A 16,514-nucleotide genomic window follows, 5' to 3' on the forward strand; every position below is an offset into this window, starting at 1 on the left:
GCATCTTATGACGATCAGAGGGCCCTCAAGCAAATTGAAAATGTGTGGACATTTAGACATAGAAGAAGACATTTTAAGGGTGCTACACATTATTTATTCTTACACTAAATTTATCTAGCAGACTGGTGGATAGCTAAATATAGTGTTGATTTTAATTTTGCTTTTCATTCAGCAATTTTAATAGTCATGAATTGTAGTTAACAATTGGATGCGCACATCTTGGAAGGGTCGCTTTTCAAATCTCCCAGGCTGTTTGGCAAATAATAATAAAGCAAAGAATAATATGACATATAATTATTATTATATTATTATTAAATAAATTGTATTTAATAATAATAATAATAATAATAATACTAATAATAAAGGGGTTTATTAGAAAACTTTGAAGGCACTACAATCAAATTTGGGATTCAGGAGTGTAATTAAATATTTTTGGTGGTTATGATGAGACATTTAATGGTCCTGGTACCATACTTGTGTACCACCGTCTCAAAGCTGATACTAGTTTTACTATGAAATGTAGCCTAATAATAATAGCCGTCTATAATATTAATCATCATAAATTGTAAATAAAAACTAGGGTGGGGTGGGCACATTATAGGGCCACAAAAAGGCTTTCTCCAGTCCTATTAAGTGATACAACGGCATAAAATACTGTATTGTTTGTGCATATCGGACACAACCTGTTCTCTGAGCTCCCATTTTAGGATTTTATGTTGTTATATATATTTTTTTAAAGGGTTATACAATAAAATCTGTGATTCAGGGGCTTAATTAAATATTTAGAAGTTATTATGAGACATTTTATGGTCCTGGTGCCATATTTGTGTACCACTGTCTTAAGTGTTACTATGAAAAGTAGCCTAATAATAATATCTGTCTAATGTAAACAGGGGTGGGGTGGGCACATTAGGACCATAAAAAGGCTTTCTCCAGCCCTGTTAAGCGATTTAAAAAAAACCTGTAAAACACTGCAAACTGTTTGCACTGATTATTGACTAAACCACTACCACTATACAGATAAACCAGTAGTACCTGCAGGGATTATTATCAGGTTTTTTCGTCAGGCTTGTTTGTCGCTTCCGTTAGGTCGGGGCTGTGAGTATGCGGAACTGCCTGCAGACTGATGATGATGATGAAGAGGATGTTGTGAAGGCAGGTTGTAGCTGACCGAGCCGAGCACAGAGGCGGACACGCGCATTATCACATCATTTACTACTGCTGCTGCACACCAAGTCAAAGTCAGCGTCGGAGTATAGCTTTAAAGCGTGTTTTATTTCTCTCCAAGTGGAATAGTCTGTCTTATATTTCCAATTCAATCATATATAATATACACGAAAAGAAAAACAAGACACACCACTACTGCTGCTTCTTCTGCAGCCTCTGTGACCGAGGAGGGCACCCACCACCCCGAGGAGGGCACCCACCACCACCCAGTAGTCTCTGTGACGGAGGAGGGCACCCACCACCCAGTAGACACTGTGACGGAGGAGGGCACCCAGCACCCAGCACCACCCAAGGGCCGAGCAGCAGCAGCAAGCAGCAGCTGCAGCAGCAGCTTTGCAACCAACCATTAGCAGCTAAGTGGCTAACCCAATACAACAGGTAAGGATGCGCCTCTTTCTTTTCCCTTTTTTTTTTTACTAGCACGTTTTCTGCTCTTTTTTCTTACGTCGCCGCCAGCTTTGTTTGACTTGACAGATTTCTTGTTTTAATATGATACATTTTTGCAAAGGCTAAGGCTAAGGCTAGGCAGCGAGCTAAGTAGCTAATCCATCCGTGACGTAGGAAAGCGTAAAGCTTGCAGAGTGGAGGAGAGAGGATGCATTTCATTTATGGGGGTGAAGATGTAGGATGAGACAAGGCCTGGTAGGTTCACAGCAGAGTGGAGGTGAGAGGATACATTTCATTTATAGGGGTGAAACATGTAGGATGAGACAAGGCCTGGTAGGTCCACAGCATAGTGGAGGTGAGAGGATGCATTTAATTTATGGGGATGAACATGTAGGCCTGGTAGGTTCACAGCAGAGTGGAGGTGAGAGGATGTATCTAATTTATGGGGGGTGGATATGAGACAAGGCCTGGTAGGTTCACATAAATATATACACACACACACACACACACACACACACACACACACACACACACACACACACACACACACATATAAATAAATATATATGCAGCTGATATCAAACCCAATAGCTACATCGCTAGCTCTTTCAGCCATAATATTTGTTATAATGTGACTGTGAATGCTGCCCTCCTCTTTAGCCCATGTAAGTTGCTCTAATCTCCACAGTTAGCATCTGTCAGGGAGTTAAAAAAAAGAAGCCCACTAACCCCTTAACTTCACTCCTCACCTCGGTTATATACCCTTGACAGTTCCCCCCCCATTGAATTGTAACCTCTGTGTCATTGTAAACTCATCACTGCCTGCATGCACAGCTACAATATCTCATTATTTTTGGCACTATGTTCAACGAACTTGCGACTGAAATATTTATGTGCCAACGTGAATATCACGACTGATGAACATCAGCTCATTTTTATCGTAAATGGATTGAATCTCCTCATGTTGGAGGTAGTAAATACAAGATGGCAATGACAGCTAGCTACCCCTATCAAATGAATGAATGAATGAAAAAACCATCAACATGTAACATACAGCATTTTACAAGATGAGTAAACTGAGTGTATGTATATATGTATGAATATATATATGTATGAATATATTTGTCATTGCTTAAAATATGTTCATATATTTAACCTCAAAGTACTCATACCATCGGCCATCAGACTGTACAACACCACAGCTCCCAGTACCTCCCACTCCCACTAAAAAAGACTGATGCTGTCCTTTCTATGTAAATACCAGGAAAATTACACACATGTATTCTCAGATACTTCTGCATATAGCACGTTTATATCTATATATTGCAGATTTTTTTACACAGATTGTTTATTGTCTATATTATTATTTATTATTATTATATGACTTTCACCCTTACGCTGCTACTTTTCCTCCCCACTTATACTGCTGTGTTAATTTGAATTTCTCCCAAAGGGGTTCAATAAAAATACATCTTATCTTCTCTTAAGACAAGATAAATACCAGCTTAATTGGTCATAAGGCTGCCTATAAAGATAAATTTCATTATCAATTAATCTGACTGTTGTTACCTCAATGTCTCAATGTATTTGGTTGGTCTATAAAATGTTAGAAGATGGTGAAAAATGTCCGTCACTGTTTACCAAAGTCCAAGAAAAAACCTAAAATGTTGTGATGAACAGTTCACAATCAGGATGGCAGTGACAGCTAGTCACTATCGAATGAATGAATGAATGAGTGAATGAAGAAACCATCAATATGTAACATACACCACCCTTCAAGATGGGTACACTGAATATATATATATTTATGAATATATTTCTCTTAGCTTAAAATATGGTCATATATACGAGAAAGCTTTAGTTCACTACTCAAATATTCAAACATTGACTGAGTTAAAGCAGCCATAGATGTTCCAACATACTGATGAGTTAAGACAAGATAAATACCAGCTTAATTGGTCCTAAGGCTGCATCTTACGATTATTTTCAATTAATCTGACAGTTATTATCTCTTCATCTTCTGTCATCTTATTCTTATTATTGTTATCTTATTATCAATTTCTCAGTGTAGTCGGTTGGTTTTTAAAATGTTTTAAAATGGTGAAAAAGGTCTGCCATGGTTTCCCAAACCCCAAGATAAAACCTGTGAAATGTCTTGACCTGACTAACCGTACACAACCCAAGTTTACTATCATAGAAGACATATAAGAAAATGTTCATATTTAAGAAGATGGAAACGGAATTTGGAAATCTATTAGACTCCAAATAATGAATCAATTATCAAAATAGTTGGTGATTAATTTGATATTTGTAAATTAATCGATTGAGCTTCCAATCATTGCTGTTCTATTTGGTCTTTAAGTAAAATGTGACTCAAATATCAAAGTCTCAGCACAAAATACATAAAAACAGCCAAATAAAAGGATGATAAATGGCTGTAGAGGACAAATATATCATCCTCCAAACACCATGGGGTTAAATCCAGATTGGATTTTGGTAGCTTTTAAGACAAATGTATTGTTAAGTGATTTATTTCTAAATAAAAACGAGGCTTATATATTAACCTGTTGTATAAAATGAGTTCCACATGTGAGCTCAATGTGACAGCGTGCATGGTGGCACATGACCACAGCACAGCACCCAAACACCACTGTGTCTACACGAGTGAATAGTGTGCACCTATAGGGCTGACCGTGAATCGCTTTGATGATGTGAATTTGATTACCGAAGCCTCGATACGATTTAGAAACATTGCCACGGTCCAAGAAATTGAATATAAAGGGAGATGAACAACTGGTACTGTGTCATTGTCGGTCTGTTGAAGGTCCAGGCTTCCAGTTTAATTGACAGGGGGAACAAAATGTTTTTCAAATCTCTTTATCTCGCACCATAAAAGATTGTACCATTGTTTCAGATTGTAGATTTTAATTTAAGGGATGAATTTAATAATCAGTACTTCACTTTTATCTCCTCCTCTCATTTGTGTGGCCTCAAACTAAAACTAATTCAACGCAGCTTTTTTCCATCGCTTTAGTTATTGCTGCTCATCGTGACTGGCAAGAAAACGATGTCCATGTTGGAGGCCCTGTGTGAATCATATCCATCTCCTCTTGGTGCTTACATAACCAACGAGTGCCGCCTGCAGACCACTCTAACCAGATTCATCTGTTGTGTTAACCTGCATCATTATCCTGCCTTTGAAGATTACACTGTGATGTGGCGATTTCTTTTATCTTTATTTCGAGAGAGAGATCGAGAGAGAGAGAGAGAGAGAGAGAGAGAGAAACAAGTTCCAAGCTCACTTATTAAGTACAATCAGTGAAGTGGAGTAGCGCTTCACATCTCCATCTAAATATAATGCTGCGGTTCTGTATCTTTAGCCGGCCGAGAGTATGTGCCTTCAGCTCTGCTCCGCTTCATAAAATAGCCATTTTGGCTGTGCACCAGGAAGCGTGTTCATGTTGCCAGACCTGCACGTTGATTCATTGTATTTGTGGCTCTGCAAGATGAAAAAGGGGCCTCTGGTGCTGCCCTATTCTGCGCTGTTGGAATATATAATATCTTTTTTTTGAATTATACACTCTCCATAATTAGCAGCGGCAGTGAGAAATATTCTAGATGTTTCCACTGTCCAAAATGCTCAGTTGGTTCATGTGTAGAGAACTTTATATGAAGAATTAGCCTTAAAAATTTAGTATTTCTACACACAAATAAACAGTTATTAATATTAAATGACAGGTTACTTTGGTTTTCTTGTTCATCCTCAAGCAGCCATGTAGGAGACTTGTCAGGCTTACAGTTAATTTGAATAATTTCACCGAGCGTGATGAGGGCTGACATTAAGCTGAATCAACAGGACAGGACGGGTTTCAGCCAGTGTGCCGTGCCGTGCAGTTTTGAACCGTGTCTTCTTTTGGCACGACACTCATCATCAAATACTGTTGCATTAGACAGCATCGGCCAGCTTACTCATTCCTGATCTTAACCCTGTTTAGAGTATAGACCAGCATATTTTCTTCCCACTAAAGATAGAAAGAAAATATAATGTTGTTTTTTGAGTAACTATAGTGGCTTAAATATAGGTGTTGATATTTATGTGTCAATGATGTTGGTATAAGCAGCTTCCGCTTCATGTCTAGTCAAATTTTGATAATAATTTATCATCCTGCTTCATCAAGATTAGCTCAGAGTTGTCGTCTCAAATCTCAGTGAATGGCAGCTTTATTTTTAGTTGAGTGATTGCACTTAAAACTAAAGCCCGACCAATACTGAATCAAACATTTTTGATATCAACATATTGGCCGATAATCTTGTATATTCAGAATATTCACATAAAACACACATTTTTGCAATGTGGTTATCAAACACAGATATTATGGAGGCATGATATTTTACAGTTTAACTATAAACTATATTGTACAAAATGACGATGTAATAGGCCAATATCAGCTGACAATCTTGGCTGACTGACGTCTGGCTCTACTTAAATCATGATGCATCTGAAGCCCTCTGTGATAAAGTCACCCCTAATGTATTCTGGATGCAGCTGTGCTTTGGCTGCAGGGGTTAAAGATAGCCTTTGTGTTATAATGTGTGGCTGTCACCCGTTATCTCTGTGTGTCTCTCGTCTGGTTTTGCCAGAAGAAGCAGAAAAAATCACTTGTTGTTATTATTAAACTTTATTTATAGAGCACCTTTTGTACAAGGGATGTAGCTTAAAGTGCTCTTCAGAGAAAAATAAAAACACAATAAAACAGCAAATAAACAGATAAATGAGACATTTAGTAAAAATAAGTTAAAACGACACTAATTAAAAGCCAGATTAAATAAATATGTTTCAGCTGTTGTTTAAAAATGTTCACAGAAGTCTCTTATAGCTTCAGGTAGAGTTTTCCATAATTTTGGAGCATAAATAAAGAAAACCGCACTACCTATTTTCTTCTGTGAATAATTGTGTGTATTTAAAAACTTAGCGGTAGACGATCTAAGGGCTTAAGAAGCATTGTAAAACCACACAGAGTCTGTGATGTAGGCCTGCGGTCCCCAAAAACCATTTAGAGCTTTAAAAACCGTAAAACAAAAAGATCCTTAGAATCTATTCTAAAAGAGCTAAAATTTTTTTTATATCAAATCATTTTATGTGTTAGTCACAGTAGAATTGTCATGGTCGCTGGACATCGCCCAACCCTAGTCAGTAACACCCATAACTGAAGCCCAAAAATCACATGGAAAATGGATCCGTCTGCTAACAGGTTGCTTTAAATGCATATTACGCAGGATTGTACTAAAAAAGTATAGACTCATACAAAAATAATAACTTACAAGTGTGTGGTGGTGTATGCATCTACGGAGACCTCTACCCCTCCCTCTGTGTTTTCTTATTTTCTTATTATTTTGCTGTGTTTGGAACGTTTCGGTTTACACATCATCATTCGGACAGCGGGTTTGTAGCCCCCAGTCAATAACAGCACACAAGATGAGGTCAGGACTGTATCATTTAACGTGGTGACCAGATTACATTGCTCTGCTCTCTGTCTCTGTGTTATGGATGTATAAAGAGCTGCAGGCCTGTGTGCCTGCTTGACTGAGGGCGGGGCTGAACTACACACACACTCACACAAACACACACACACACTCTCACACACACAGAACACACACACACACACACACACACACACACACACACACACACACACACACTCACACTCACACTCACACACAGAGCAGAGAGGCCACAGTGGACACGATGAAACCCTGCATTCAAAACAAATCTGACAATGCGTCAACCTCCCAAAAGGGTTGAGCGGAGGTGTTGGCGTGTTCATTTGTGCTTTGGAACATAACAACCTTGAAATAATAAAAAAATTACACTTTTATTTAATCTGATTCACTGCTTTAGTTCTTGCTTCTGCTGCTCCCTTCCTCTCTTCCTCACTCACTCACTCACTCTATTGTATTGTGTTTACAAACAGCAACTGACAAATCCTACATAGTAGGGCTGGGTATCGGTACTCAATACCTTTTTAAAGTATCGACCAAAATAAATCGATACCAAGTGGTTTCAAAATGTCTCCCGTCAAACGATACCTGCAATCGATCCTTTTTGAACCCAGAGCTAGAAGATATGACTATTTGTATGGACTTACTCACAGCCAATCAATGCAAGCGTTCTTCGATTTAAAACGACATGTGATTGGCCCACTGCCGCCACAGCAGCTACAACCCGTCTGTGGTGGTGAAGTCGGTGTGTATTTGAGTTAGCGCGTTTAACAGTTCAGCAGCCAAGATGCCAACCTAAAAGCTCTAAAGTGTAGTTACACTACACAACTGTTACGCTGGATAAAAGCAAGAGCACTAAATGTGTAATGGGTATTAAATAAAGTACTCAGTTGGTATCAGTATCACTTTAAGGGTGCTTGAAATGGTACTGGTATCATCATTTTTTAAACAATACCCAGCCCTACTGCATAGTATGTCTTTAAGATGTGCTGCTGCATCTGAAACGTGACAGGTGGACATCAACACCGATGAGGAAACATGACACAGTAACAGACCACAATGTCACCATGACTTTTGGGCCGTGAGGAAATAAGGAAAACTTGCACAAACTCTGCCTGGATTGTGCTTTCCAATTCACCATTTTAAGCATTTTCTAGTAGAAAACATGGCCTAGCCCCCCCCCCCCCCCCCCCCCTCGTCCCACCCACCTACCCCCTACAAATTACTCTCAGCTTTTGAATTGAAATGCATAGATGATATGAACCAGAGTCTAAATGGTTGCTCCATTAGCTTATCAGTACAGGGACAGCAGCCTTTAAGAGACACTGAAAAATGACTCTCTGGCTTCACAGTGTTTGTGTTTCAGGGTGGAGATTTCATGCTGCACAGCCTCGTGTGCCATGTGTTGCTGCTCACCGTGACCCTCGGCTCCAAATAGATCCTGTTGCTGCAGCATTGTCGAATGAATAGATCAATTAACCTTTTTTTCATTTCCTTTTAGATATATATTTGTAGAAGTTTCTTATTTTTTAATAATCTCAGCTTCAGTGCGACTGATAAAATAAAATATAATATAATATACATCACATTTGGGTTTCAAGCTGTCTGAATCATCACTAGTTCACAGTCAGATTTTTGGAGTCAGTCGCTCTTAATCAAAAAGCAGAGGGGGGCTCTTCTGTCGAGCCGCCATTTTGTAAAAATGCTGGGCAAAAAATGTGTTGTGAAAGAGACGGAGACACCGGATTCTGCCCTGACATTAATCTTGATAAGCCATAATGCACCGTAGCAGCCACAATATGTCCTCTGAATGTGAACATGCCTCTTGTTGTTCTCTTTTGATGCTGTCTGTGTCGCTGTAATGTAAAAGACACAATTGTATTAAAAGCAGATAATTGAAAAGTAAGCGTACATAAAGCAGACTGAGTTTGATCGTGACCTGTCGCCTCATTGTGTGCAGGTGAAACAAGTTCTTCATGTGGATCAGTAACGTATCACGTGTCATTACTGCAGCTGATGCCATCACATGAAATATATTTGGGAAGGTGGAAATAATAGTGATGGAGGCATTTCTTATTCTTTTAAGATTTAATAATTAAACATACATTTGTTTTATTTATTTTTTGCGGTTTTGTTTTCAAGAATATAATACTGCAATAATAGTTTGATTATGATATAAATATCACTTTAGTTAATTTGAGTGCTGGTTAATGCTTTTGTTTTGAAGGTACTGGGCAGCTTGGGGCACAAAAGGTGAATATATTTATTTAGGTAGGCAGTTATAGGACCAGCACACACCAGGAAGGGTTGTTTTTTTTTTTTTTAGCAGGGCAGATACTATCATTTTTTGTCTTTTTGCTAGGGGAAAAAAAAGGTAAAATAAACTTCACAAAACATCATGCTTGCTGGGACAATGGACTTATTTTCCCTGCACAAGATTCATTTCTCAGGTTCCTCAGTGGCTATTTGATTTTGAGTTTATTCATTTATTTTTTCTTCATATTTCTTTTTATTTTTTATTGTCAAGTTAAGGACAAATCACCACTATAAATTAGTATATCTGGGTATTGTCTAAGGCCAAATTCTTAACAGTTTAACCTAAAATAATCACCACCTTTTCCCTGTTTGTTTAAATTGAGTGGCTTATGAGCTGTCATGGCCGTTTCAAGACAAAGGTCCAGTGCACCAGTTACTAATACTTTAAGCTGTTCATTTGTGCACATTTTGCTCATGTTGCACATGATAAACTCAAATCTTTGCCGTGTCAAATTCATCACTTGAGGATTACATTATCTCAGAGCATTCGGACCATGAGAAGATGTTGAACTGGAGCTGTGAGTGTGTGTGTCTGTCTGTGAAGGGGGGATCTGTAGTCATCTACAGACCTTCTGTTAAGGCTCGCTGCAGTTACCTTTTAGCCTGAGGGCTCTGAAGGAAATAGCTCAAGCTTTGAAGGGTGCTTACTCCACCAAGGCCCCTAAGCTGCTTATTATATCAGCGAGCCTCCACTGAAAAGTCTTCACCCTGCAACAAAAACAACCAGCTGAAGCTGAAATGGTCCCAACAACAACAACAACAAAAAGATCAATACTTAAACCCTGTTGAAGAGTTAAAGCCCTTGTTTTTTTTAATTTAAAGTACATCTTTATAACATTAAATATTCTTGAGTCAATAAGCAACCATCAATAAAGTTAGAATAATGTGTTATTAATGAATAGTTAAATAGTCAAAACCTCAGATTTGATTAAGTGACCAAACAAACCACCAAATGTCTTTATTTTAAATTCAAACATCCAGCCATGTCAAACCAGTAAGAAAATAAAGGACATGAACAAAAATATACACATCTCATGTGAAATAACCAAAACTGTTCCAACTTATACATCCAGTTTTATATACATGGACTCCATCACTAATAGTAAGAAACTGATTAAGAAAATAGGTTATCAGGGCCTTTTTGAGTTTATTGTAGTTGTGTAATTACCTCATATTAGTATGAGTAACTGGTAAAATGTGGCACAATGGAGATAGATGCTGGTGTCAACTTGTCATGTTGTCTTTTGTCCTCCTCTTGCTTTTTCTAATTGTCTTCAGTTTCTCTCTTCTGTTGGAGCTGATAAAACCATAAAAAGGAATTTCTCAACATCAACTAGACAGCATTGTTAATGTCTTTCTATTCCCGTATTCACATAAAAAATGCAAACTTGACACTGCGATGAGATTCTTAGTAAGACAAGGCCTTTCAGCGAGAAGAGTTTCAGCTCAAAAGCAGAGATGTAATTAAGATCTTTACCGTAAACTCAAGTTGAATTTTAGTGCATAAAACAACATTAACCCAATTTAGTGACTTGCAAAAAGGATGTACTCTGTTTATTTCATTGTGGCCATAGAAACACATGATCTAAAACACTAACTAATATTTAGTTTTCTTTTTTTTTGTCTTACAGGTCTGACTTACTCTTTTTTTTAAACCATCATGATGATAACCATGGAGCTGTGTTTCACCTTTACACCCCAACGTTCCCACTTGTAATGGAAAGCCACCAGTGATCAAAGAGGGAAAATATATCCTGGATGCCGTGACACACAGGACGTGGTCAATCCAAGATGGAGAAAAAGAAAATGTGCCCTCGCCTTCTCGACTACCTGGTGGTAGTCGGAGCAAGGTAAAAAACTAATATCTGGCTTCAGGTAGTAGTTTTGGTTTCAAGGAATGTTGCAGCCAATTTAGTCATAGGTGAAGCTGTAAATATTACTTGAAAAAAACCCAAAGTGTACTGCTGCCAATTGAGAAAATATCTGTGGTGAAGTCTTGGAGAGGTATGTCCTTTACCACTAACTCATTCATTTCAATGACACCATTATTATGTAGGGTGTTGTTGCAGATGTTGACGGATTGTACTGATTAGCTTTGCATAGCTGTACAATCAAGGCTCAAACGAGTATAAATCTCCTTTTTTGAGCATACATTAATTAATCCACTCATTAAAACCAACATGGTTTTGTTGCACTGCTATTGTGCCTTAAGTGCTCTCTGTGACTCAGCATATTTGGAAAACTCCAGTCTTGACATTTGATGGTTTTAAGATATGGACCAAGTCAAATATCACAATGGTTTTTTTTACCGAATATGTCAAAATCGATATAATATTGTAGGGGTCACTATTGGTGCTTACACAATGAGATTTTTGTTAAGTAATCACCAGTAATGTGAATATAATGACTAAGTGGGTAAAGGCAGATAATAGAACAGCTAAAACAGTCTGGTTCAGACAGTTATTTCACTTTACTTTAATGCAGCCTAAAAAAACAGGACTTGTGGAGTTTAATGGGTTTCTGCCTACCATCCAAAGACATGTGTGTCAGGGTTAACACTTCCGTCAGTTCCCCTGACCAAAGCATCGGCAAAAGAACTGCAGTCGGTCTCCTGACTGCTGCTAGTGTGTGTGTATAGGATGGGTTAAATGCAGAGGATCGATTACTCCATAGGGATCAATAATGTACTTCTTCTTCTTGGAAAAGACAACACCTCTGCCATATAACAGTGTTACAATATCCAAAAACCAAATTCTCCCTGACAGTTCTTGGATTTGAATAGACGCAATTATAGCTAACCATTTGCCTGTCATGACTTTGTGAGCCTTTGTGTTGCACTATCAAGTGAAGGTTTTTATTGCTCCTTTTATGAAATCCTTCTCTAATCACTTAAATACTGTTTCTAGTTGTCTTTTTTTTTTTTTTACATTGTGGATATTGGATGTGACAAAGCACAGCACAGAGGGCAGCAATACAATATACAGACAGTAATCTTAGATAGATAACTGTTTTCATTATTTAATATGTTTAGCCTTGTCTGTGTTGCTTTAAAAACAGAACAAATGTTTCTCCATCCTCCTTCCAGGCAACCAAGTAGTGATAGTGTGGCTCAGACCCCACAGCTCCTCCGCCGCTACCCGCTGGAAGACCACCACGACTTCCCACTCCCACCAGACGTGGTGTTCTTCTGCCAACCAGAGGGCTGCCTGAGTATACGCCAGCGTAGGGTTAGCCTCCGCGACGACTCCTCATTTGTTTTCACTCTGACCGACAAGGACTCAGGAACCACTCGCTACGGAATCTGCGTCAACTTCTACCGCTCTTTCCAGCGAGGGCATCACCGTTCCCGTGGCGACAAGAGCAGTCACACAGAGACAGCAGCACAAGGTGCAGAGACCACAAGTGAGGGGCACGACGGCAGCGGCGGAGCCCCAGCCTCCACATTATCTCCACCTAACAATGTTGAGTCAGCTGCGCCTCCACCCGCTTCTGGAGAAGAGAACGGCCAACAAGGCGCCGAGCAAAATGCCGGAAAATCCCCACAGCACAGACGGAGCGCTGCTAAGATGGCAAACAGGAACCGCAACAGCACGCTGACATCGCTGTGCATACTCAGCCACTACCCCTTCTTCTCCACCTTCAGGGAATGCTTATATATTCTCAAAAGGCTGGTGGACTGCTGCAGCCAGAGGCTAACGCAACGTGCTGGGCTCCCCCGCGCCACCCAAAGGTGAGACTTTTAATAGCATCAATCAATCAAGCACTTTTCATACGTAGTAACAAAAAACCAAACAACACAAGAAATAAATAATGACTCAATAAAAACAAGAAATGAGGAAACGCTATCTTAACTTTCATGAATCTACAATGAGGAAACACCAGAAGTAGGATAAATAATGTAAAATTTCAGAATACCCAAATAAAATAGAAGATAATAAAAGATTTAAAAAATGTAATAAATAAAATAATAAAATAAATTCACTATAAAATAAAGTGGCTAAAACCAGAAATAAATAGAAATAAAAGAAAATAAAACAATATGAAATCATGTCTTCTGGCTATGTAATTTTATTCACCTCATCTCAGATCAGACAGTCCAAGAAAACCAAAAAAGTGTAAATGCATCAAAGACGCATTTTAAGATGGATTTAAATTAGATTATTCAAACATCTGGAGGTGGGTTTAGACTCATTTTAGCCAGATGTTTAATAAATGTAAAAGTATGTACGAATGGCTCCCATAGTAAACCTAAGGGAAACGGCTGTTTGCTGCTCTTTAACAGAAGTGTGGTGGTTTACCAGATGTACGTTCCCCCAACCAACCACTTAATCCTCCGCCATGTTCCCAGGAGCACCACGAAAACAAACTTTATACCCCAGAAATGCCAGAAGCTGATGACAGATTGCGATGAAGTTGTTGAGTATATTCACGCTCGCCACATAATGATTATTTTTGACATTTTTTGTCGTGCCACCTTTGGGCCAAATGCCAACTTTGATCTAAAAAAATCAAACGGGGTGATTTCCATGAAATTAGCTGAGTGCATTCATATTACCGAGGGCATAAAACCTTTTGATTTTAATGAACTCGTGGCATTTACTCTCACACGTTCAATGTGTTTGGCTCGGTCAGTACATCGTTCAGTCCTTCAACACTCCTGTTCTGTATTAAGGAATGTAATTAACTTTGCAGCCTTTAGGGGGCAAAGGGAGGGGTGTGTGTGTCTTGTTAAAAGCAATAGTTCAGTGACATGCACAGCAACAAATTATTTTAAAATAATAAATAGTGCAAGTTGTAAACACAAAGAAAATATGATAAATGCATTTATGAACTGCTTACAAGACCTCATCTCTAAGCAGTTCAATATCATCATTAAAATTATGCTTATATCTCATTGAATGCTAGCTATTGACCACAAAAACATAGTTGCTTCATTAGATTCTCTCTATCTTAAATCTTAAATTTGACATTACATTTTCAAGCTAAGTTAAATTAGCAAACAATCAACATAAACGTGTTGCCTTTACAGTGTTTCTGCAGATGTTAGCTGTAATGCTTACTGCTTCTGTCCTTCGCCAACTGCCTCTCTTATTGTCCACCTGTTATGCGTATGTTTGTGTTGCAGGATTAATAAAGGAGCCTTTTGTCTGTGGCACCAATGCAGGTTTTAGCAGGCCATCTGCAAGCTTGTGTCATGTGTTCACACGGCACACTATATGCCTGTCACACTCCACCTAAATGATAAATAATGGCAGCCAAAATATCCCCAGTGTGTTTTCAACCTGTTTGTTTTGACTTAATTGTATTACATCAAATATTATTCTATTCAATGTTAAAAAGTCAATTAAAGTGCAGGTTTTTAAAGATAAAATGTTATATGATATATGTTTACTTAGACATGTGTTTACAGTTCAGTTGGACATGTCAAAATGTTGATAATTGATCATAAATCTTAAAAAGAAAATACAAATCTGTATGCAGGAGCTGGATGGTGTATTTTAGCACATTTAACACAGCATTTTTTCTTACTAGACGTGTCGTAAAGAGGTAAACATATTGTACGCTGGAGATATGATTGATTCATATTTTAGTTAAGCAGCAGAAAATAATGCTTAATAACTTTTAATTTGACACTGTAATCGTGATGTGGCAGTATTCACAGTGCTCTCCGGGTTATATTGTTGCCATGGGTGACACAATAGATTGCAATTTTGGAGTGACAAAGTGTTAATTAGGCTGTCAATTCATGCTGGCTTAGGCCCAGTATGATTAAATGTTGTTGTATTTTTTGTTTTTGCCCCCCCCCCCAAATCTATTTATAGCGGTGGAACCAGTGCAGCCCCCCCCCCCTCTTATCACAACAAGGGACTGCAGGAATGTCTAATGCACAGTTAATCTCATACCTTCTCGTTTTTTCTCCTCAAACTCTGCAGTCCATTCAAATGTCATCAGTAAAGAATTGTGGTTTATGTGACAACCTCCAAAAAAGCCATCCAGTCCAGAGGCTGAGCAGACCAGACCTGAGAATAGTGTTGTTATATTCTTTTTCTAACGTGGTTTGTTGAAATGTGGTGAGGCAATGACAGAGGAGGAGAAGGGCCATTGCATAAATGGCTGCAAGCTCTTTGCGTTATGGCGGGCGTTGACAGATTGAGGTCTCTGGCTGCCTTTGGGTAGCAGCTGCAGTTGGTGGGAGGGCTCCGAAGGACTAATGATTTGTCTCTCTCCTTGCTTCACAGACACTAAGTATACACTCTAGAAAGGGGTTTAATGGCACCGTGTATGTGTGTGTAGTGTTGAGGATTTTCACATCAATATTTCGGCAATTACTGAAGAGCCTCCTCTGTGTTTCAGTCTCATTTGCTCATCATATTAGCGATTACACGGGGTGTTTGCCTCGGCCTCATGGAAGCAGTTTGCAGAAATAAAATGAGCTAATGATTTAGTTTAGCCCCAAAATTACTGTTGACTGGTATCAGTAGATGCTATTAGTAAAGCTCAGCATAGATTGCATTTAATTGAGAAACTGATGAAAGCTTTTAAAATATGGCTATGCACAAATAATGCCTTCATAAGAACGCTCACTGTCTGTTACAGTGGTATGTTTTTTATACTGTGTAAAGCTGAAGTAATAAGTTGATTTAACAGTTAGTTCATTGATAGACAATTAATTGGCCACAATTTTAATAATTGATGCCAAACATCCTCTGCTTTCTGCTCCTCAAATGTGGTGATTTTTCTCTGTTTTATGAATGTAAAGTGAATTTATTTGGGTTGTTGTAAATATTGTTGTAGCTTTATTGGCATGACAGATCAGAAATCTGCATTGCCAAAGCAGGACAGAAGATTACTAATACTGACAGATTATTACAAATAAATATACAATATTAAAATATCTACAAACATATCAAATACAGTATATTAAATCGCTTTTTAAAATATCAACAAGAAAAAAATATATCAATAAACATCAAATACAACTTGGTATTTTTCACTGTTTCCTAAAATGTTATAGACTAAATGATGAATTGCAAAAAGGATCCATCCTTTATCAGTTGAAGCTCTATCATTGTTGAAACTTCTAA

At 38.3% G+C, this 16,514-nt stretch overlaps 1 protein-coding gene across 3 annotated transcripts in view; it reads left to right on the forward strand.

Moving 5' to 3' along the window:
• The first annotated feature begins 1,159 nt into the window (after positions 1-1,159).
• The window catches only part of madd (MAP-kinase activating death domain), a 53,437-nt gene continuing 38,082 nt past the window's right edge, over positions 1,160-16,514 (forward strand). For all 3 annotated transcript variants that reach the window (XM_062427037.1, XM_062428116.1, XM_062427799.1), the window contains exons 1-3: positions 1,160-1,605; positions 11,061-11,279; positions 12,515-13,159. In XM_062427037.1, the coding sequence (XP_062283021.1) occupies positions 11,221-11,279; positions 12,515-13,159 (704 nt within the window). In that variant the 5' untranslated portion in view covers positions 1,160-1,605; positions 11,061-11,220. The remainder of the gene's footprint in view (positions 1,606-11,060; positions 11,280-12,514; positions 13,160-16,514) is intronic.

Source organism: Scomber scombrus, chromosome 1 (genome assembly GCF_963691925.1).
Source record: "Scomber scombrus chromosome 1, fScoSco1.1, whole genome shotgun sequence".
NCBI classification, from domain to species: domain Eukaryota; kingdom Metazoa; phylum Chordata; class Actinopteri; order Scombriformes; family Scombridae; genus Scomber; species Scomber scombrus.